Genomic DNA, 24396 nt, shown 5'->3' with positions numbered 1-24396 from the left:
TTCATCTTATTATAAATGCTTTTTTCTTTTTTAGCTGCTTTGGACACTTCTACCGCTGCCATTGCTAAAACTACGGCAGACTACAATTCTAAAACAGCAATGTACGTCATCTTTCACAACTTCTCCTTCTGTTCCCTGATTGGTCCGATTGAAAATATACTGAAAAAACAATCCACTTCAATGGAAGAAACCCCAGACAGATTGGAAATGAGTTGAGTTGTAGGAATGTAAGGTAAAAGCCAGGCTAGCTTTTGCTAGTCATGAAAACTAGCTGTCTCCAAGAGCAAAAAGCATTAAATTATAGCCTCTGAAATGTTTCTCCTAAGTAATACTGTTACTTACATCTAACCTGGTCTTGTGGGAAATATCTATTTGGATGTATAGGTGGCAAGAGGAAGATGGGGGAAATATATGGTCTTGCCTGGGAACCCAATCATGTAACAACCGCCACTGACTTTACAGTTATATCTGGACCTTTATTTCTGTATTCTCCAATCAAACCTATTAATCTGTTTTTTCACTCTAGGGATGACTTTATTATTTAACACTCTTATTTCAGAAAATACTCTAATGCATCATAACTCATGTCAAGTTGTCGCAATTTGTCTTTGTTTTTATTTTTATTTATTTATTTTACAAGCGCAGCTTACTTTTTACATTCTGTGACAATAGCGGATAACGCTTGTGCAACTGAACGTCGGCGGTAGATGCAGGTCACATGGTCTGTATGCATGCAAATGGCAGGCGGGAGTAGACATAGGACCGTGGTAGGAGGGGGGAAGAGTACGAGGAGTACGGGGGAGGGAGGCAGACAGAAACTCGGGGAGCTCCTCCACACAACGGGGAGCGCTGGTTGTGGCTGTCGGAGGGAAGCTCGTCCAGCTCGGAGCATCCCCCTCCGTCTCCCGGTCGCGGTTTCATGTGTCAGAGCGGCGTTTGATTGCCGTCGCCACCTGGGCATTATTTATAACCGACGTAAAAAAAAAAAAAATCGGATGGGACGTACCGCCGAGCCGAGCAGAGACACTCCCGGAAATAACATGCGTACTCTCAGCCTGTCACGTAGGCTCGCTGAGGATTTGCATTGCTGTATGGCTGCCGTAGGTAGGTAAGTGTACGGTTTTCTCTGCCAGCGAGAGATTTCACATGCTTTTTTTCCACGTTATTACCTCTTTGTTTAAAAATTTAAAATGCACTTCTTTAATAAAACCCACCCTTATTTTTTAAATATTCATTTAATATTCTGTGAAATGTATTACAATCATGTATGGAGCTGTTAAGTTGGTGATTAAAACCAGACAAAGACGAAATAAATTATTTTTACGGTTGCGTCATCGAAAATCGTTTTAAATTTTATTCGTAAACGCTTACTTTTTGAGAACAACAATAGTGCCGGTTGTTTTTATTCTGATGCTGTATAATCAAAGTAGAATAGTTATTTTTTCTGTGTGCCTTTAGTCATATTTTTTATGATTAATATTCAAAATAAGACTTATACAGGGTACGACCGTGTAGGTTTGTAATGGTAATGCACCACTACCACGCTTGGTATTTTGTTTTTAAACTCTTAAGATAAAATCAAAAGATATCCAAGAATACAGGCCTTTTTGTGTCACCAGTAAAGGCTCAAGGTTTCCCACCATGGCTCACTGTCAGAGCCCAATCAAGAATGTTTGGGGTCCTATTGAGACCACACCCACCAGCCACCATTCCTAACCCCATACAAGTTATTTTTCTCTCGTCCTCTGCTCTCCACTTGTCCCCTCAAATCTTTCCTGTATTCCATTCAAAAATGCCTCCTTGTTTCAAAGCACAAAATTGTTTCTTGCACTTTTTAATGGTGAAAATATTACATTTTACGTTATGGAACAAAGGAATAAGGGGGATATTACAAGCCAGCTAACTTACTTTTACAGTAACACCAACAAATGTAGAACATTCTCCTAAGATTTTTTTTAAAAGTTTTATTGCAGTATTTGAAACATTTCTGTTATTTTGTTGTATTTCTGATTTTTGGTATTGTTAAAAAGTTATTTTATTTCTTTTGCATGAAAATCTATTTTGACGTACAACTGTAATAATTTTCTTATTTACCTTCCTATGCAAGTGATGGTTTAAATAAATTACTAACAAATATTTGAAAAACCTAAATAAACCAATTTAAGTAAAATGATTGCAGTTGTTACATTTTGCAAATGATGCATTACAATTAATAACAAGNCTATTTGGATGTATAGGTGGCAAGAGGAAGATGGGGGAAATATATGGTCTTGCCTGGGAACCCAATCATGTAACAACCGCCACTGACTTTACAGTTATATCTGGACCTTTATTTCTGTATTCTCCAATCAAACCTATTAATCTGTTTTTTCACTCTAGGGATGACTTTATTATTTAACACTCTTATTTCAGAAAATACTCTAATGCATCATAACTCATGTCAAGTTGTCGCAATTTGTCTTTGTTTTTATTTTTATTTATTTATTTTACAAGCGCAGCTTACTTTTTACATTCTGTGACAATAGCGGATAACGCTTGTGCAACTGAACGTCGGCGGTAGATGCAGGTCACATGGTCTGTATGCATGCAAATGGCAGGCGGGAGTAGACATAGAGCCATGGTAGGAGGGGGGAAGAGTACGAGGAGTACGGGGGAGGGAGGCAGACAGAAACTCGGGGAGCTCCTCGACACAACGGGGAGCGCTGGTTGTGGCTGTCGGAGGGAAGCTCGTCCAGCTCGGAGCATCCCCCTCCGTCTCCCGGTCGCGGTTTCATGTGTCAGAGCGACGTTTGATTGCTGTCGCCACCTGGGCATTATTTATAACCGACGTAAAAAAAAATAAAAATCGGATGGGACGTACCGCCGAGCCGAGCAGAGACACTCCCGGAAATAACATGCGTACTCTCAGCCTGTCACGTAGGCTCGCTGAGGATTTGCATTGCTGTATGGCTGCCGTAGGTAGGTAAGTGTACGGTTTTCTCTGCCAGCGAGAGATTTCACATGCTTTTTTTCCACGTTATTACCTCTTTGTTTAAAAATTTAAAATGCACTTCTTTAATAAAACCCACCCTTATTTTTTAAATATTCATTTAATATTCTGTGAAATTTATTACAATCATGTATGGAGCTGTTAAGTTGGTGATTAAAACCAGACAAAGACGAAATAAATTATTTTTACGGTTGCGTCATCGAAAATCCTTTTAAATTTTATTCGTAAACGCTTACTTTTTGAGAACAACAATAGTGCCGGTTGTTTTTATTCTGATGCTGTATAATCAAAGTAGAATAGTTATTTTTTCTGTGTGCCTTTAGTCATATTTTTTATGATTAATATTCAAAATAAGACTTATACAGGGTACGACCGTGTAGGTTTGTAATGGTAATGCACCACTACCACGCTTGGTATTTTGTTTTTAAACTCTTCAGATAAAATCAAAAGATATCCAAGAATACAGGCCTTTTTGTGTCACCAGTAAAGGCTCTAGGTTTCCCACCATGGCTCACTGTCAGAGCCCAATCAAGAATGTTTGGGGTCCTATTGAGACCACACCCACCAGCCACCATTCCTAACCCCATACAAGTTATTTTTCTCTCGTCCTCTGCTCTCCACTTGTCCCCTCAAATCTTTCCTGTATTCCATTCAAAAATGCCTCCTTGTTTCAAAGCACAAAATTGTTTCTTGCACTTTTTAATGGTGAAAATATTACATTTTACGTTATGGAACAAAGGAATAAGGGGGATATTACAAGCCAGCTAACTTACTTTTACAGTAACACCAACAAATGTAGAACATTCTCCTAAGATTTTTTTTAAAAGTTTTATTGCAGTATTTGAAACATTTCTATTATTTTGTTGTATTTCTGATTTTTGGTATTGTTAAAAAGTTATTTTATTTCTTTTGCATGAAAATCTATTTTGACATACAACTGTAATAATTTTCTTATTTACCTTCCTATGCAAGTGATGGTTTAAATAAATTACTAACAAATATTTGAAAAACCTAAATAAAACAATTTAACTAAAATGATTGCAGTTGTTACATTTTGCAAATGATGCATTACAATTAATAACAAGCAGCATTTCCCTGCTCTCTTACTTTAATACATCAAACAGATGACAAATCCATATTATAAACCATAAAAGATAAATAACGTAATACAATAATACTTAATTAAGTTAGCTTATAATTATAACAAATTATTTATGCTTATAGATGTGTTAAGTAATTGAAATGATGAGTATGTTTGTTTAATGTATGAATTTACAGTTTTGTGTAAATGTAATATATAATGGGTATTTATTTAACTTACTGATGTACTGAATTTATCTAAAATAAAGCCTAATAAAAGCCTTTATGAATTTTAAATTGAAACAAAATTTAAGTTATAAGAAACACAAGTAAATAATTGTCAAACTTTGTTTCAGTATGAATTTACAATCCCTTATTTTACACTTTATGTGGTAATGTCCATCGTGAAATAATTTAAGGTCATTTGACAGACCCAACATCAGATTGCACAACTCAATAAAAAAAAAATCATTTTTAATTGAATGCTTTTAATCAGTTAATGTAATTAAATCCTTACTTAAATTAAAATGATGATCCTAAATAGTTTCTATGTAAAGATTTACAAATCTGAAATTAATTTCTTATTGATGTCTTGAGCTGTGGCACCTTTAACAGTTCAGACCACACAGCAACATGTGCATGTTGCATCACAGAAACGTGGAGTTTTATGTTACTAGTGCTCTCCATAACAGATGGTCTGCACTACACCTATATATAGACCTAAAAACGGATCGTTTTACTGTCCGCAGGTTTTCAACGCTGCCTGAATATGTTTGAAAGGCGCACCGAAACAAACGCAGAGCTGCGGAGTGGCTGCTGAAATCAGAGCAGACGAAGGATTGGGGACATGATACTTGCAGCGCGCCTCTCCGAAAGAGGAAGCAGCGGCTCAGTTGGAAAATGAAGGGAGGACGTGAGGTACGTGTGCACCCAGCGGACGACGAGATCAAATGGAGAGTTTGGGGCTGAAGGAGCTCTTGAAGACAAACTCTCGCCTCGGACCAACCATTTTTTCAGAGTCGCAGGAGAGAAGAAGCCAGCAGACGGAGATCTACAACTCATACCAGGCAGACATGGGTTTGAACGGTTTCTGCGCAGGGCCCACTGGGACTCAGACGGCCGCTGAGCTGCTTGCCGACATGGCCTCGCAGACGAACTCCCCAGGCATCACCAGCCCCACAAAGCAGTCCAAAAGCGGCGTCCCACTCTACAACGGCGGGGTGGTGTCTCCGTCGGCCACCGTGGAGGCCAGCCAGGCCGAGGCTTTGGCCCACACGCCCCATAGTTACCCGGCTCAAGTGGAAGGGATGGGCGCAAAGACAGGTGGCTCCGTCTGCACTTTCAACAGCAGAAGCCTCACGATGGAGGACGGGGACAGAACTGCTCATGACATATGCTCTTTAGGAACGAGGAGAATCAACGAGGACCTGAAAGTCAGGCAGGCGCAGCAGCAGCAGCAGAAGAGGAGGAATGGAGAGAATTGGGACGTTGGATCAGAAATCCTCAATGGCCATGTTGCGGGGTCGCCGGGGTTAGGATGCTCAGCAGACTCGGATTGTGGAGCAGGGGAGTCGGATTTAAAGCGGCGGAAGTTAGCTGATGGAACTGTGGCTAGCAAGTCATCTGAACCGCGCAGAGTGGCCCGAACGGTCACCCCGCTTAGAGTCGGCGTCAACAGCAGCAGTTCTCACAACCATCCAAACTGCTCTCCTGAAAATGCCAACATGCGAAATGGACATTACGCAGCATCCCCAGACCCTGCGGCTGTACCAAGCCTGCCCTCCATCCCTGGCCTGCTGCCTCCTGCCGGGACCGCCTGGTCAGCGGAGCGCATCGCCAAGCAGTACATTATCCCCTGCATGAAGTACTACGGTATTTGTGTGAAGGATAACTTCCTCGGTGGGCAACTGGGAGACGGCGTCCTGAAGGAGGTGGAGGCGCTGAACCAGAGTGGGAAGTTCCGGGGCGGACAGCTGGTGAGCCAGGCGGACATTCCCTCCCGGAACATCCGAGGTGACCAGATTGCCTGGGTGAAGGGGCAGGAGCGAGAGTGCCAAAGCATCGGGACGCTGATGGCTCACATTGACGAGGCCATCTTGTACAGCGCTGCCAAAGGGCAGCTGGGGAACTGTGTCATCAATGGACGCACTAAGGTGAGAGACGGGTTTTTAGGAGGGTGTGGACTCTGGAGCAAATTTAATAATCACAGGATTCCTAAAAACAAATCTTGGAAGAAAAAGACAACTGGGTGGGGGGAAGTTACACAACACTGCTGATTACATACCATAATTATCAGAAACTATATTAATTAACAACATTACTGTCATTCAGATGCAGCATACAAACTAGAAATGCATTTAATTTCTTTAGGTACATTTCTTTTGCCTTTTCTTTCCCTCTACTTTGGACTGTTTTCCTTAACTCCTGAGAGCAGAGCGGCGCATAGCAGCCACCTTCACAGCCAGACAGAAGGTATCAGGCGGTGTTGGTTTTTCAAAATAAAGTAAATTTGAACCTTCATAAATTTGTTCAAATATACATGTATAGAATCTTCATTCTGAAAGTATGGATGCTTTCATTTTGCCTTGGCATTACATGTAGCTCTGATTTATCTTCTTCCTGGTATTGGTCAGACTATCGTCTTTAGTTTCCATAACATAACTATCATGTTTTTCACGGCCACAAATGTTTCAGCTTGCTGAGGTTGAGCAAACCCTCAAAGTCTGGCCTGGACGGGAGCAGTTCCACAGACACCCAGGGCGAATATTATTCCCCTGCATCTCAGGATAAATGCTGGCAACAAAATAACCCCTAGTGTTTGCGTGACGTCTTTTGACGTTGTTTATTGGTTGGACGCCTTTTCTGCTCCGCGTTATCTCCGCGTTTGTATCGCCGGCATGTGGGCATACGCACACAAACGAACACACTTACTCCACAGGTAGCGTGTCAGGGTGAGCCATGTGATTTTTCCAGCACATGGAGACGGATAAGTCACTGCCCCTGTTTTTGTCTTCATTCCACAGCTACCTAGAAGAAGAAAGTTTAAAAAAAAAAAAGTCTATCTCCTCTGCCATCACTTTATCTCTGACAGCATTTTCTACCATCACTTTGACCACACAAACGTGATACTTGCATGGTAGAAGGGAGACGTTCTTGTTTATTTTCCTTCCCCCTTATCTGATCTCTTACTCCATGTGAGCTGCACAAAAAATCTCGAGTGAAAACCCCCCTTTAGAAATGTCTCAATCAGACTTTCTACTCGTGCATCAGCCTCTCTTGTAACTTTAGTTTTTAGTGCTGACTGCTTTCCAGGATCTGCTGTCGTGCTGTAAGCGAGAGACTTGCCTGCTCCCAGCTGCGCGGCGCTCGCTGTCTCGGCAGGATTCACATTGTAACACCTCCAGACAATGCGAATCAAAATTGTTTTTGTAAAAACCTGGCAGAAAGATCAAAACCTGCTGATGTCAAGTCTTGGCCTTAGATTATTCTGCTCGCAGTGAACCATGTAAACTGTTATGTCCCATTAGGAAATGGATCCAGAAGACGTACTGGCACATGCGGTCTGGCATGTAGGCACATTACCGCTCCCTGGGGAGGAATTAGGAAAAGGTGACACCTGAATGCGTGCAGCCAGAGGCCCATTCCCACAGCTTTTGCCTAATCAACAGTGCTATAAATGAGATGTTTAAGATAATGAGGTGAAATAGGTATGGAGCAAAGCAATTTCTTCACCTATCTACAGTGATAAGTGTGTTTTCTTTCTGGCCTTCCTGTCCTATACTTGTCTGTACTTCTACAGTATTTGATCTATAACCTTGTTCATCCCATGTTTACCATCAGACTTTGCCCTCAGTACATGCACACTGCTATTTACATAAGCACGAGACAAGGGCAAGTTGGCGCCTTTTACTTCCTTGCACATGGGATGACTTTGCTGTTTTCGGACCTGAGTCATAGTTGCTAAATGGCGGGTGTGAGGAAGCCTTTTGAGGAAGATTACTCAAAAACTCAAAAGCACAACATGATCTTATTGCTTTTTCTTAAAACAGAAAAGTGCCATTTATTCCTGCTGCTGCTGCTACAGTAATACAATGATATATAATTGCTAATATAAATTTAGCAACATTTATATTTTACTTTAGTTTTTTTCTTGCCAGGGACAGATTTTTCACCTGCTTAAGATGCTTCAATAAACCAATTAGAATTAAGACTAACGACTCCATTGGTTTACAGTGTTTAAGTTTATCATCAAAACTTCTTTCTTAAAATTTTTTGGTTCAATACAATCAAATAAATTGAAAGAATCCTTCATTTTTTTCCTTTTGATTCAAAATTTTATCAAATAACTACAACACACTTTTTTTATGTATTACATTCCTTTATGGGGGAAAAAAATTGGGGTTAGAATTATTTCTGATTCTGCAACGGGTTGAAATGAGGAGGTTGACTTGTTGAGACATTAGATTTGTTAGCCAGCATGCAGTCGGCAGCTATGCAGGCATATTTAATAGAGAGAGGCTAAATTTTGCTTTCTTGTTTTCACTAAATCTATCCGAAAAGGCCGATTGAAGCGAAAGCTCGTCTTTCAGCGCCGTTTTATTTCTGTGCCCCATAAAGCTGGAGAAAACTCTTGATCATCACACCTTTAAGCCTTAAAACTGCAGCTACAGCATGACCTGAAATGTTTTTGTGACTTTGAAGCTGTAACTTTAGAGATCATTGGTATGGCTTAATATCAGTTTTTTCTTCATTGTTTGGTAGTTTAAGCACTTAAATTCCTTCCTTACTGAAATGGACGTACTTGGTAAAACTGTTTACTGTGCAGACAATGGAGACTCGTACGGCTTCATCGGCCTCTGGCTTCGTTAATTTGGATCACAAATTTCTACTGTCATGTTGTTTACATACATGTAGCTGCTTTCTTCGTAATGTATTCCTTCTGTCTTGTCTGGCAGAAATAAAGGATTCCCTTGATTAAAAACTTTGGTCTGTTAATAAGGTTACGGGGTGTGTGTGGTACAAACTGTTCCAGCGTGGCGCTTCAGACGAGTACACAACACAACGCTGAGAGGATAGGTGCAGCAGTGGCGTGTACACGACAGGAAGTTGTTGGAAAGGAGAGGAGGAGGATCTGGCTGGAGTGCAGCTAAGTAAAAGGTCACGGCAGCTTTTCCATCGAGCGAGCCGTCTTCTTCTTCTTTCTTTTTTTTTTTATTCGGTACCTCCCATTTCCTTCACTCTGCCATTTACTTCACTCTCTTCCTCCCCTATCTTATCAACCTCCCTCGCTTCACGCACAAAATATTTGCCTGCCGTTGCCTTGGTAACAGGCCCATACAGAGTAGAGTGGAGCGGTATGTTGTGTATAAAAGAGAGACGGAGGGGGGGGGGGGGAATGGACTGGCTAGCGGTGGCCTGAATACGGCCTTGCCAGGGAGCAAGTTGCGTTTCTGATTCAGGACCGTAGGATGTAAACACATACGTGTAACTGACTGTAAGGTCAACCCAAGGACCGATGAGGCAGCCAGGCAACTCAGACTCTTGTGTTGTGATGGAGTAGAAAACCGTGGCACAGCGAGTCGTTTTCCAAGCAGTGGGTGGGGATGGACTGGAAGTGAGAGGCAAAGGGGGAATAGTGAGTAAAGAGTTTAGCAAGTAGAGCAGGGGGGAGGAAGGCGATGCGGTGGAAGCTTCGGCATTATGTCAGCTACTGCAGTGCGCACATAGATGGCCCCTCTCTAACGCTTGGCGGCTTCGCCATGCAGGCGGCAGCTAGACGTGGTGCTGCAACCAGACAGCTGCAAGCTAGCTGGAGCTTGGCTGGGTAGACCGATTATTTGTAGAGTAGAAGGACACAGCTTTGAGAAAAATGCTGTAATCACAGCTAGCTCTGTCAACCACAGTTTCTCTGGATGTGCAGACGGTGATAGGCTTTGTATATTTAGAGTGCTTTTCTGGACTGGACAGATTCGCTCCCCACATTGAACGCTGTAAAACGTGGATGTGCCAGAAGTGCTTTAGTTTATATTTCTAGAGTTTAATAATGAAATCTAGAGTCAGATCAAACCAGTTATAAAGAATAAAAATCAAATTTAGTTTGCAGGGCTGTAAAATTCAGTTTATAATGCCAGTTGGTAAAAGGTTTTACATCAGTTGCTCGTCCTGAGCTGCGATGTTGTAACAGTGGGAGGTTGATTGCATGATACCTTATATGTTATGCATGTTTTAGCTTTTTATATATAGTCCTCTCTGCTGGGCAGTAAAGTAGGTATTGTGATAAACTATATGATTGTTGTTTTGAAACTGTTTTCAAGAAATATATTGATCATGGTGGAATAATAATGCAAGTTAACCCTCTCTAATACCAATGAACATATTTTTTTTTTGTAAAAAGCACTTAGTAGTGAAACTGGAAGGTATTTTAAATATCCAAAATAAGACATGACCACCACAACCAGTAAATAAAACAGGAGTAAAACCACACACAACCGAAAACATAAATAATACGGATTACGATCAACAAAATTGCCCTTCAAATTAAAATAATCAGGCTCATTTATTTTATCATAGGATTAATATATTTATTGCTTATTGTGTCAGGCTTAGTTGAACTGTTAACTAAAAAAAACAAAACAACATAATACATATTTTTTCATAACCATCTGCTATGATCCGACTACAGTTCTGCCTTCTCGAATACCACAGTCTCTTCTTTCCTGCTCCATCTTAATGTTCCGCTGTGACTCACACGTAATGAGCGGCGCTGCGGCCATAGTGACACTGACTCACAGGTATGGGACATTTTCTCACCTCTTTGTGCTAAGATAACCACAGAGCAGTATCAATGTTGATTGAAATCCGTTTCCTGTTTATCTCATGATAAATATGCAGACAAAGTCGAAATGCGACGGCAGGCGTAAGTGACAACGTGTGACTGGCGATGTTTGTGTGCTTCGTCTCTGAGGCCTGACGCCCTCAGAGACGAAGCTGGCAGGTGTTAGCTCAGCTGATGTAAACCTGGGGAGGGGATTTTGAACTAGTTAAACTTGAGCAGTGACTCTGAGGATTTTAATTCTGTATTTTTGGAGCAGGTTATGACTCCAGATTTCACGTTTCAGGGCATATGTTTTGTTTATGTTGCATCACAGCAACATTAGTTCACTAGTTTTTAAAAATTTCTCTTTGATTTTGTGACGGTCGTGTTCAACGTTTTACCACCCGACTTTGTCAGACATCATTTCTCAATAGAGACCTCCCAACAATCGGAAAATGATTGGAATCAATTTTTTTTTCTTCTTTTAATTGGCCCTGTTCAAAAGTCAAAAATCAGATTTTGTTTTTCTCATATTTATTGAATTCACCTAAACATTTTTAATCCTCTTTTGTGTCTTAATTCCAAAGGAAAGAGAAAAAGAAAAGGTCAAACTCAGAAATCAAATGGCGCGTTTTCACCAAAATATCTCGTTCTTGAGCCAGGTCAGTTTGGGTGCCTTCAAACTTCGGTGTTTTGTTGACGACGCCGACGGCCGTTTCCACCGGTTTGGGGAACCAAGCATTTGTTATCAACAGTGAGTTGATGGGATGCCGAGGGAGAATATTACCAAGATGGCAGAGGTGGCTCAGATGTGCACGTTCTCTGTTTGCCTATCTTCCTCTAAGGTCCTGCTTACATGACAATGATCCAGCAAAAATTTAATTTTTGTTTAGTTGACACGTTTACATGAAGACATTCTAATTACAAGCTTTGTTTACACAGTAACAGTACGCATCGGAAAGGTGTAAAGCCCTCGCCACGCCACTAGTTGGTGCCAGGTTCTTTGAAACTAAGTGCGCATGTGTTTAAAAAAAAAAGTTGAAAGCACTTCGATTCGCGTTTCCCCATCAGATACCGTTCGCCAGATACTGGGGGGAAACCATGTGTGTCTGATTAGGACGCAGTTGGAAAAAAGCTCAACATCGCTGAAACGCGTTGTTTGAGCTTTCATGCTTTCCGTAGTTCTCTATACAAGAGTGCTGAACCTTGGCGGTGCGGAGCGGTGAAGAGTCGCTGGGGGAACTGGATCTGATGGGGAAACACGAATTGTAGTAACACTAGCTTTGCCAGTAGTTTCTTCTTCTGTGGATTGTAGGAAGCAGCTGTGTTTAGCGTCATACTAATGCATGAGCTGGGGATTCCCTGACAGAAAAGATCCATTTATTCTGTTTACAAGACAACGGACACCGGTACGTTTCAGAAACATCGCCCTCTGGAACCCGTTCTCAAACTGTGCCGTTGTCAGAGAAAACATTCAGTGGTTTCATGTAAATGTACACTACAAACACAACGAAACTCTTCTGTTTTCACCAGAAACTGTTGTCGTGTAAACGGGGTCTAATTTAACAATCCTTTTCTCAGACTTTTTCTCAATTCTCAGACTTTTCAACTGAGAATTTCTGACAACACCAGTACACTGTAAGCTCTTACTGCACATAACAGAGAGACTAATGTCAGGCACTGCACATTCTTCGCTGCCATGCTTGTTTATTGTCTCTTTGTTCAGTTGACTGGCCTTTTTCTCCAGCTGCCGACCGGTCCACGGGGGACGTTACGGTTCGTGCAGAAAAACCGGTGTCGAAGTCGAACCACATTTGCGCAATGGAGCTTTTTAAAACGTCTTTGGGAGCTGGCGCAGGCTCCGAAACACGTTGGTAGAAAACGCCTATAAGGGAACCAGAAATCGGTAGCAGCCCAGCTAAGGCCTGATTGGTGCTTCTCCAGTTCTCAGTGACAAATCCCTCTGCCTTCATATTTTGTCTCACTGCTTTCACAACACATTTCACAGCAAATATCCTGTGACGTACCGTGATCCGACTGTAATATTTTCTGACTTTCCTAAATTAGCATAGCTCAACAATTATGGAACCCCGTGAGCCAAGACCCTTGTTTTAGAGGAGTCGATGTCTCGTTGATTATAATTGAAAGGATAATTTAAAACAGAATCTGAGCTGTTTTATTCCTATCTTACTTCCTGTTCATCTAAATTAAGTAATTAAACACACATAAAGCATCATTTATGAGTTTTCCCTGGAGAAAGCCTTTGTCATGCTGAGTTAATACCAAAACCATCAAGGTTTTGCAGCTCCAGACAAATTCAGTCTAGTCTGAACGAAAGAGGAAGGGCTCTTTAGATTGTAAAAGATGCTTACCTTTGCTCTAGCTGCAGAAAAATCTGGCCACTCTGGCATTTCACTTAAATGGGCTTTGGAAGTGTGTGCAAAAACATGCATTTTATGTTTTTAATAAGTCTCCTACTAAATATCCCTTCATACTGCTGACTGATTCATGCCCAATTCTGCTGATTAAAGACGTTACTTCTTCTAAGAGGCAGAACACACAGCTGTTTTTCTGCCAGGATTTTGCTTTACCTCAGGTAAAGTCTCCTTGTGCTTCATTTGCGCTGTGCACAGTAAATGGTAACGATGCTCTTGAAAGGTCAGATAGAGGAGATTTGAAGCGAGGCTCGGTGCTGTACAGTACGGCAACGGAGGCGACTGTAAAGATAACAAGTTGCCATGTGGTGCAGCGCATTCAGCGCCTGATGCGCCGACGTGTCGCAACCTTTCCACAGTAGCATTTGTGGAGCATCGGACGCAGCGTGGTGCAGGTTAAAAACGCCAAACGCACAGTTACCTGCAGTCACCCTGAAATGTTTTAAGCTTCCAAGTTATCCCAATCGGTGCTCAACCTCTCTCACGCAATCGTAGCTCAGGCCTGTATTTGTTCAGCCTTATCAAGCCCCTCTCGGCTCTCTCCACCATCATTCGTCTTATCTGGATAAGCACTCACCACTGGCCACTCTCTTCCAGAACAGCAGGTTCTGCCTGCTTTGCCGTCACTACGTCTAGTAATGACGACAAAGCAGTCACTACAGCTTTGTTTTTGTTTTTTTTTACCTTTTCCTGTCGTGCCAACAGACGGGAGCTCTGGTGTTAGCGTTTAAAGGTTGTACCTGCCAAGGCAGGTGGTAATTTATGCTCAAACTTGACGTAGGCACAGCTCTCAGCAGACATAAGTCGGAAAGGAAGCAGCAGCAGCAGCAAAGGGCAGACAGGATGCACTATTTCAGGCTCCGTGAATCGTTATTTGACTGAAAAGACGAGACAAAAAAAGAAATGCGTAAATCTTCCTCTTTTTTATTGCTTAGAGTGTGTTTTAGATTCACTAAAAGGTTTTGGAGGAATTGTCTGCGGTGTATTCATTGTGGAGGGGAACTCCAGCTGTTCCATTTGCAATTAAATACTTGCTGGCAGAAATAGATTGACTTAAATCTACATGTTCTCCAAAAATACACCACTTTGTTTGTTTGCTAAACAAAACATAGATTGTGGTCATTCTCAGTAAATGATTGAACAAAAATCAATAATAATAAACTGAGAGAATCTCAATTGTGCCAACATATCTACCACCAAACAAAACACACTCTGAGTATTTGTATCAGAATTTTGTGGCTGATATTTGAAGCACATTATCATCAGAAGATAAAGGAAGAAGCTTCAAATTCTTTCTTGCCTTCTTGGTCATCAATTATTTATTTTAGGTGTGAAACCATTTACTATTTTAAAAACAAAGACAACATTGCTGCAAACCTGGCTCTGTTTTTAGCATCTTCTAATCACTATGAGTGATTAGTGCAGCTGGCAGTACTGAAACACTGTTACTAAATGCACCTTAACCCTGAGATTTTAGAAAAAGATCGAACATTTCCAAATCTGTTGTGTTTTATAGCAGGCAGAGAGTGTTGCGAAGAAAATTCATAACTATTACAACAGATGATTTATTCCTCCCTTGAGAGCTGAAAGGACAAACCACAAACTTCCTGGTATCTGATGAAAAAGTCTTGCTCTCTCGTTTTTTCACAGCCTGTACAAGAAAATAAGGTTTTCTTATTTGAAATAGCTTCTTGCGTCTCTTTGCTTCCCCTGACTTGGTTTTTAAACAGCCCACTGTCTCCTTCACTCAGTTAAGTCTGACAAGCTACAAAAAAAGAAATCCTCCAATTCTGGACACCAACTGGTTCTCAGCACATCTTCTGTAGATTTTAATTATCTCTGTGAAGCACACAAACTGAATTGGTTCATGTTTGCACAGAAGGGCACATTTCCCTACTTGATAGCGGCTCCGTATCAGTTTTGTTTGTTGATCGGAGGCAAAAAGTGATATCTGAACTTGAAAGTGGGAGCACTGTCTACAGTCAAACCCCCTAATTTTCTTGCCACTACTTGTCTTTCTGTTGCAATGCTGATATGAGGGTGTGCTGACAGATTTCTTCAGTATTTGCTGTAATAAATAATTTTTTTTGAAAGATAACTTCCGATGTTGTCTGCATTTTTAATCTATAGGCACCGACGGTTTGATTACAAGTGCTGAAATATACACAATATGTAGAGAAAATGCATTTAAAAACATTTTCCAGTGCCTGTTATGTAAGCTGCCAGCAAAAACAGGAACAGCCATTTCTAAACATCTCTTCATAATGTCATTATCATTAGCCAAAAGTCCCAAAGGGTCACTCTAAGACGGCCATAATTGACATAATTTACAAAAGCAACATAAGTGCAGCCCCTCCATCTTTGAATTCAAAGTTCTTGGATTCCTCGCTGATGTGATGTAGGTCATTTGGATTATTTTTTAAGTAAACTGCTTAAAAACAATAATAAACTGAAAGTTGACAAATGCGGCAACTCACTGACACTGCAAGTCCAAACGGGCAGCGAAATTACATGAGTTAGAGTTTCCTGAAGAGAGGAAGGAGGCTGAAAGGAGACAAAAAGTTAGAATGATTAGCATTTTAGTGAAATGTGATATGCGCACAGGAACGACGTGAGGTTTCCTGTTGCAGATAGTTAGATTTAGACTAGACAATGCATTGAATTGAAACAGTCATCGCACAATAAGTGCAAAGTACTCCTTGGATGCAATATTTAATTTTGGTATTATTACCGTATTTTCCGGACTATAAGCCACTACTTTTTTCCTGAGCTTTGAACCATGCGGCGTGCGGCTTATACGTGTACGTTTACTGTTTTTTTTATTTTTTGTTTGTTTTTTTAAATGGGGGGTGCGGCTTGTCGTCCGGAAAATACGGTATTTAATGTCTCTTTTGGGATCAACGAAGTATTTCTGAATTTGAATTGAATTGAATTTGGTAGGCTGACACAGGCAGATTTCAAATATATTCAAATTTATTGAAGTTGTTTTTTAATTTAATTTCACAAAGTGAAGCACATTATGTATTCAAGCCTGTATCACTGTTAATTGTGACAATTTTCTCTTTACAGTTAATTTCCTAACAAAGAAATGAGGGGCAAATTAATCATATATTTAATACCTGCTTAAAGGTTGTTTTCACAACCTGCTTTTAAGAAGACAAACAAGCCAAATCAGAGCACATCTTCAATTTACTGAGATGTTCATGTGAATTTCAGGTGCCATGAATTCATACTCTGGATGGCAAAAATCAGCTCCTCGCATGAATAAGCAGTTATTGTAAAGAATCAGCTAAAAAATTCTGATCTGTCCATCTCTCCTTATTATAAGTTGCTACAAATGAGCAAATAGAAATTATTGCCCATCAGAGAAAACATGAAAAAACAAACAAACCCAGAAACAACTGTTCACCACCGGTGCTCTCGTAAAAACTATCCTGAACTTCCGAGGCAGTTTACATATCTTTTCCGAATGGCATCTTGCAAGATGAGAAATATGTCAGGGTTCATTCAGCTGCTTTCCCAGCTCAGAAACGATCTGCAGATACAGTTTGCATTCTCTCAAACAATGGCCTCACGCTGGTATTTCCCCCCGCTTGACGTCTCGGCGTTGGGAGGCCGTCGGGGGGCCGGAGCGCACCGCTTTCTCTGGGGACCCAGAGAGGAACCGAGATTTGCGTGAAAAGCTTGTTTGGCGTCGATGCGCATTCCAGACAAGGGTCACCACGAGACTCGAGTCTGTAAATGTGCTGGAAGTCAAGTGACGGCGGTGTGTGCGCACCACGGCTGTGTGATCTAATGGAACATGCTCGTGTTTCAGGCCCTCAGTAAATGCTGTGCAAGCTGTTTCCTCGGACTGAAAGAAGCCTCTAGGTTCTTGGAACAACTAGAGTGAGACTGAAATATTATGTTCCCAAGGAGTCGGTCCATCACCTCAGCTTGACTGAGACGCCATCAGTCTTGACCAGCCGGTTCTGCACTGCTGCGGTATTGATTTAACCTTTAGGTAAGACAGTTGCACTTGTCCCCGTTTGTCTTGCCGCCGCTCAGATAAAGGTGATGGCTTCTGAGGCGTTTTCAGTGAGCGTGTGTGTCGCCTTCCTCTCATTCACAGCCAAGCGAGTTTGGGTTGTGCTCTACTTAGCCACCCATTGTCGGCCCTCATTAGCAGCTCACGCCCGCAGCCAGAGCTCATTAACCTCTGCAGGCTTTCACTGCTTCAACCGGCAAGAGGAACGTCGGGGTCAGGCCGAAAATGAACGCCCAAACTTTTGAAGACTTGAAACGGTTGCTTTTAAGAATGACTACATTGCGGGCGACGTCCTCTCATCGTTGACTGATGTGTCAGGTGTCGCCTTTATGTCAGGAGGCTGCATCGTTTTACTCAAGTGAAGTTAATTGGTGATACCTATTCATCTACGCCGCCTGTCACCTGGGAAATTGAGCGCTTCTTTAGGAATGAGAATCAAATGAAAACAGAGTTAATAATCATTGTGTGAACGAGTTATTTTTTTATACTTAGAAAAAAAAAATTATGACACAATTAACAATTAACGTTGTCACAATATGCATTCTAAACTTGCATTCTTGTCTGTGGAAAATATGGTTTTAGTATTTTCAGTCCAAGGCCACATAAGTGCTGAGTTCTCGTTTTCAATTGGCTTCAGCATCTACAGGTGATTAGCACAACTAGCCTTTCAAAAACATCATTTCAGGGGACGCAGATCTTTTATCTAATGCTGAGATTTAAAAAAATATTAAAAATTATATAAACATTCCCAAATCCACTATCCATAGTGACAAAGGTTGGAAGTTCAAACACATAAAACACGTTCTCCCTTCCTGTTATCTGCTGAACGTTTTGCTCTCACTCGCTCTCTCACAGCCTACATGAACTGCAGAAATGTATTGGCATGTCAAGGAAAAGAGTTTAAACGGCCACTCGGGTCTCGTGTTTTCTCAGTCCTCACAATCTTACCGACACTGACAACTCCCACACCGAAGAGTGGTGTTGTTTGTTTAAACATGTTGTACATGTTGGTTCAATGATCAGGAACAAGAAGGGTTTTTGATTTTTGTGGTCAACCTGTCATGTCCAGCTTTGATTAATACGGGCTTTGTCTTTGGTATATTTTGCTAAAGTTCTTGGCATGTTTGTATGTGATGATGAAGCTGTTGTTATTGTACTAAAATGCATAAGTTAATTATTTTTTTGTTTTTTTCTTTTTGTCTTAGGCCATGGTTGCTTGTTATCCAGGGAATGGGGCTGGATATGTCCGCCATGTTGATAACCCGAACGGCGATGGACGCTGCCTCACGTGCATCTACTATCTAAACAAGAACTGGGACGTTAAGGTGCTTTGATTATAATTTTTTTTTTTTAATTGAAAAACTCAGTCGCTAGCTGTCAATTCCCTCTTTGCTCGGGTTTCCTGGCTAAAATGCGATAAATTCTAACATTTTTCTCACTTGCTTGAAATCTTATATTCTTGACTTGCACATGTCCCCTGCAGACATGTGACTAATCTGTGCACATTCGTCTTTGTAGACACACGGAGGTTTGTTGCAGATCTACCCCGAGGGCAAAAACGTGGTGGCCAATATCGAGCCTTTGTTCGACCGGCTGCTCATCTTCTGGTCTGACCGCAGAAACCCACATGAAGTCAAGCCATCTTACACCACTCGGTTAGTGACAGCAAATACGCGGTGCATCCTCACAAATAAAAAAAAATAAAGTGAATTCATTTACTTCACATTGATCCTGCTGTGTAAATCCTAATTTAATTTAAAACAGACTCTTTAGCTCAGTTTTCTGTCGTCGACCCTCTGAGCTCCTGGGTTTTGCCAGTCACCCTTCAATTGTTGTCGTTTCAATTTGTCAAAACGAGACGGCTGTAAAATAAACCTCATAATTGTGTTGTGAGATGAGGGTTAGCAACCGTTTACTTTGCGCCGATGCCGACATGCGATAGACCCGCTCTGCGCATAAACACGCCAGTGTCAACAGGAGGTTTATTTACATCGTTGCATAAATTAGTTTTGTCCTTGGAGATCACGTGAAACCTCCCCTTCAGCCGGTTCGACTGCTGGGGGGTGCGGGGGGAGCGAGGTGGGGCCAGAGGCAGGAAGTATGTGTTTCCTGAGGAGGTCGGTGGGAGGGAGAGGAGAGGAAGGTTCGATGGCAGGACTCGTGCTGAAGAGGCGCACACATGAGAGACAGGAATAAACAACAAAGCCCCACAGGAGAGATGAGAAACCGTAGAAATTAACCTTGCGCTGCCCGAGAAGTCCTTTCCCAGGATGGTCGCTCCAAAGTGGTTTGAGTTTGTTGTCTTTGTGATAATTTTTTTAGCAATGTTCACAATGGTTTTTATTTTTCTTCTGTTTTATTGCGTTTTTTGTTGTTTTAGTAGATTTTGCCTGTAGGAGACAGTTTTGAGATAAAGTTCATGTAAAGGGAAATGTGCTGAACGTAAACTGTTTCTTCACATCATATTTCTGAGTTGGACCAGATTGTTTATCAAACACATTGAATCTGGAGTTTCAAAACAGAATTTCACTAATATTTGAAACAAGAAAATGATTAGTGTTGGGATTTCAAACTGATTGTTGTCTCTGTCTTTTGTTGGCGATTAGCACAAATGGCATTACAAAAACACCAGTCTCCCCATGTACTTATATTCTAGATAATATAGATCTGTACCTTAACTGAGGTTTACAAAAAGCAGCTAACACTTTCATAATCGGCAGAGATTAACAAATGAATAGGATCAAGCAGCCCTGATGATGTCTGCTGAAAACTTAGCTCTCTCTCGTTGCGTGAATGAAACCTAATCATGTTGAAGAAAGTAGCTCCTGGAAATATATTTTGGATGCATTTAAATAAAAATAAATCTACAATACGAGATGTCATTTTGACTTTATGAAGTTATGTAGCACTTCACCGCCCAATATTTCAACAACTCCAATTCTAAATGTCAAATGAAAGGTCAAAGGGAAATTAAGTATTAATTAGGTCTTAATTTGGCTTATGTAAAGTTTTCTACCAGTAAAATTTTCAATGCTCTTAGATGGTAATAATTTGCTTTAAATGGGTCGTGCTCTGAGTCGTGGTTGTTTTAGCTCTTTTATTAACATTTTGGTTTGATTTTACAAATAAACGATTCTGTGATTGCTGTCTATTATTGCAGGTTGGATACTAACTCCAGAACATTACTCCACACAACCCTCTTAAAACAAACTATGGCTTTTAATATAATTGTCTCAAAATATACAATAAGGAATTAGGCAAAATAAACCAATATGACGTTTTAATGTGAACTGGATGTGTTTTAGCATTTATTTACACATAAATTTATTTCATAACCAGGTATGCCATCACAGTCTGGTACTTTGATGCCAAAGAGAGGTCGGAGGCTAAAGAGAAGTACAAACTGGGTAAGCTTCCTCATGTCAGCTTGGTGAGATATAATGTTGCTAGTTACTAATATTTCACTTTTGTATTTTATTCACAGCAACAGGACAGAAGGGCATTCAAGTGCCTGTCACTCAAAACAGCAGGTCATAAAAATAAAAATAAAAAAAACTCTCCCAAGTGTCCGGAGAGTGTTCTCAAAGTATTACGTGCCTTCCTCTACCGCTAACGGACACTACGATCACAAAGGGAGGCGCGGTGAAACTTTCAGCAGGAGTCCAGCTGCTTGATTCACACGGTGAGCCGCAGGGTGAGGATCGGGCTGCTGATCGAACACCTGGCAGAAACAACAGGAACACAGAGGACTGGCTCGGACGCCAATGGTGGGTTCAGAAGATATGAGACTGAATAAAAAAATAAAAAAAACAAGAAAGAAAGACTTGGACATCTAGAAGGCCCCCCCACTACAAAACAAAATGACTGACTCTGTTGTTTTTTCGTTGCAGTTCTGCTTCTTCAGTTATCAGAGATGTTGTGATGTTTTGACATATCGATGAAAGAGCATTGAAACCTAAGTCCTAAGTTCCTTTATCTCAGTTGTGTGCAACGGTGGCCTCTTGTCTCTCGGCAGAGTGTGTGTGTCTAACAAGAAACTAAGGCCGAATATTGACGTCAGACTCAACATTTCAGATTAGTGCATGAGGACAGCAGTTTTATTTTCCACAAGTGCATCTCAACCAGTTAAAATAATTAGATTCAGAACGTGAACCCCATATTGCAGATTCCTTGATGTATTTATTTCAGTCCTCTCCAGGATGCAGTTGTCCCTGTGGCTTGTGAAACATTTTCCTTCCACTCAACTTTCCATTAATATGGTTTAAATACTGCATACGGACTTCTAAATGGCCTTACCTTCACAGTTTTCTCAAGTCTGCAGTTCTTCTTGATGCTTGTGCAAAATTGCTTCCATTCAACTTTATATGGTTTGAAATGGCACAGTATGAACAGCCAACTCCTTTAGCAGTGACTTTAAGTAAAAAGTCACTGCTAAAGTGACTTTTTATTTAAAGCCACTTTAAATAAAAAGTCACTTTACTGTTTTTGTGGTGAGTGTCAACGGCTGTTTGCTGAATAGCTACCGTCAAGTCAGCAGTTCGTCTTTTGTGCACCTGATTCTACCACAGTTTTACCTTCCACTCAACTTTCCAGAAATATGCTTTGACAAGTGTTGTTATATTTCAATTTTCTGAGAACCTGAATTGCAAGTTTTCTTTCGCCACAATCATCTAAATGAACTAAAACGCTGTAAAAATGTACCGTCGTGTGCAAGACATCTGTATAACATGAATATCGCTTCTTGAATTGAATTACTGAAAGAAGAAAACCTTTCAATGATTTTTCTAATTAATTGAGATGCACCTACAGAACACATCAAGTAGACAAACTTTTCCAGGACGTTTTGCTTTCCATAGCTCAGGATTAATTTTTCCATCCAAACTCAAAAATGCAGCTCGACATAACGCCCAGGAATCCACAGTGAATATATATTTTGGGGGATTTGTTGTTGATTAGAGTGTTGACCTCTGCACACAGCTCACACCTGAGACAAGAGGCTGTTCTGCTAAAGGTAAATGAGATGGTGGGGGTGGGGGTTTGAACAAGTCCGCTGAGTGTGTTTATGTTGCCTTTCTATGTGTTCATACCAAGATGGACCAGAGTGGAACAAATCTGCCCGAGAAATCCCCCCACAGAAAAAGGACAACGTGACTTTACTCTTATGACTGAAAATCTGTTGTTCTCTAAACTTAAGACAATTGGAGTTTAAAGCACAGATTTTTTCTTTCTTTTTTTTTTTTTTTTTTTTACAACTAAACACTGTGGGTGAAATATTTGCCTGCTCACATGTGGGACTGAGTATTTCTGAGTGTATATGTGTGTGTGACGATTTCCACTGCAGAGGGGTCGCAAGTATAGTCTCAGTGTTTTTGTTGTTTTTTTGTTTTTTTTGTTTTTTTTTGCTTGATTGGTTGAACAGAAGGTTATTTGAAAAAAAAAGAAAAGCACTTTATTGTTTAAATAAATGCCATGTGTGAATGATAGAAATAGTGTAAAGATTTAGGTTAATGCCTTTTAATGCTGTGGATGATATGGTATTCGAATGCAATACAAACTTAAACAGTGAGTTCAAATAAATGTTTTGCCTTGTTTTGAAGTAAAGCGTGTGTTTTTTTTCCTACCTAAACTGCTGTTGATTTACTAGAAGAGGGAAATCGGACAAGTTTAAAAGTTTAATGTGCCTGTTATATTAGACAATAAATAAGCCAATTTATTTTAGATTAAATACTCAATCATCTAAAATTGTGTCATAGCTACCAATGCAGGTTGCTATGACACCTGTATGGTATACAGGTATTTTTTATCTATAGAGTTAGAATACTGGTGAAATTTCTCTGGAAATATAGCATTTTTAGTTTAGTCATTTTCAATCAGCAAATAAACAAGGATGCTCTCTGAAGTCTGAGATTATGTACAAACGCCTCTTTCTACCTTCTCAAGTCAGCTCAAAAATGTCAAGAACACAACAGCAGTCGACTCAAATGCTATTTTACATTTGCGCCATCATCACATTTGCTGGTATTTAGTCTAAAAGTAATGGCTGGAGGTGGTACTTCACCTGCGATCCTTTTGTATAGCATATGCTGAGAAAGGAACATGTAAAACATTTCTGAGCCTTACTGATATAAAGGTAAAACGGTGTAAAAAAAAAAAAAGTGTTGTAGGGATTGGAGCGTATCTATTTTAATGATTTTTTTCATTGTTGATCAATTTAGCACAGACTTAGAGGGAACAGTTGGGCCGTTAGCTAAGTCGACATTAGCTACAGCCTCCATGACTAAATTAAGCGACTGAGAGTTATCTGTTGCACAGGTAAGATGTTTGTTACTTTGTCACTTAGTAAATTCTGAACAGTATAAATCACAATTGAATAGGAAAAGATTGAAGCTTGGTTTGGTTTGTACAGAGAAACTAGCAGGGACCGTTACGTCTTCTTCTTCTTTTTTATTGCGGTTGGCAAGCATCGTTTACCGCCATCTACTGTGCATTACCGCCATCTACTGGAACTAGCTAGAACTAGCAAATCAGATGTCTTTTTAATAAAAAAAAAAAAAACTAAGATTTCAGCTTTTTTCTTAATTCAAACTGAAATAATTAAAAGGATTGGACACTTACAGTATATATACAAAACTCATGTCAAAACATGAACAACTGAAGACGATGCTTAAATTTATAATATCATAAAGTCTTCCTGTCTATTTCTCCATTTCCTTAAATGAAGTAATTGTCCTTGATTTCTTGAGAACTCAGTTTCTGGTAGCAGCACGTTAATATGTGGAGGTTATATTTAGCAGCTGATAAAACATCTACCCCAATGACTCATAGGGTAAACGGTTACTAATAGCTTGCCAGGATATTTTCGAGGTGGGTGCACCTGATGCAACATCGCCTATGAAAGCTGACCATATGTGGTTAAAAGTTTGTTTTTCCATTACATTTCATCGGGAATATTTGATGGCGCAGTGTGAAAAAGTATTCTGAACTCAAAGAAACTCCCTGCTCTCTTTTTCTCATTTTTCCATAACAAAGCAATTCGCTGAAGCATTTTACA

General features: G+C 40.5%; 1 protein-coding gene across 2 annotated transcripts; it reads left to right on the top strand.

Moving 5' to 3' along the window:
• The first annotated feature begins 2641 nt into the window (after window positions 1–2641).
• On the top strand, window positions 2642–22935 carry egln2 (egl-9 family hypoxia-inducible factor 2). 2 transcript variants are annotated; one of them, XM_007549437.2, is made up of 6 exons: window positions 2642–2958; window positions 4819–6222; window positions 18551–18670; window positions 18864–19000; window positions 20685–20752; window positions 20830–22935. In XM_007549437.2, exons 2-6 carry the CDS (start codon window positions 5020–5022, stop codon window positions 20880–20882), a joined length of 1581 nt encoding a protein of 526 aa, XP_007549499.1. In that variant the 5' UTR covers window positions 2642–2958; window positions 4819–5019; the 3' UTR covers window positions 20883–22935. The 2 variants fall into 2 exon arrangements, with proteins under 2 accessions (XP_007549499.1, XP_007549498.1); XM_007549436.2 differs by having other exon boundaries at window positions 2642–2962.
• The last annotated feature ends 1461 nt before the right edge of the window (window positions 22936–24396 follow it).

Source organism: Poecilia formosa, unplaced genomic scaffold (assembly GCF_000485575.1).
Source record: "Poecilia formosa unplaced genomic scaffold, Poecilia_formosa-5.1.2 Scaffold31, whole genome shotgun sequence".
NCBI lineage: Eukaryota > Metazoa > Chordata > Actinopteri > Cyprinodontiformes > Poeciliidae > Poecilia > Poecilia formosa.
Note: the sequence above shows the minus strand (reverse complement) of the source record. Positions and strands in the feature narration are given on the sequence as shown.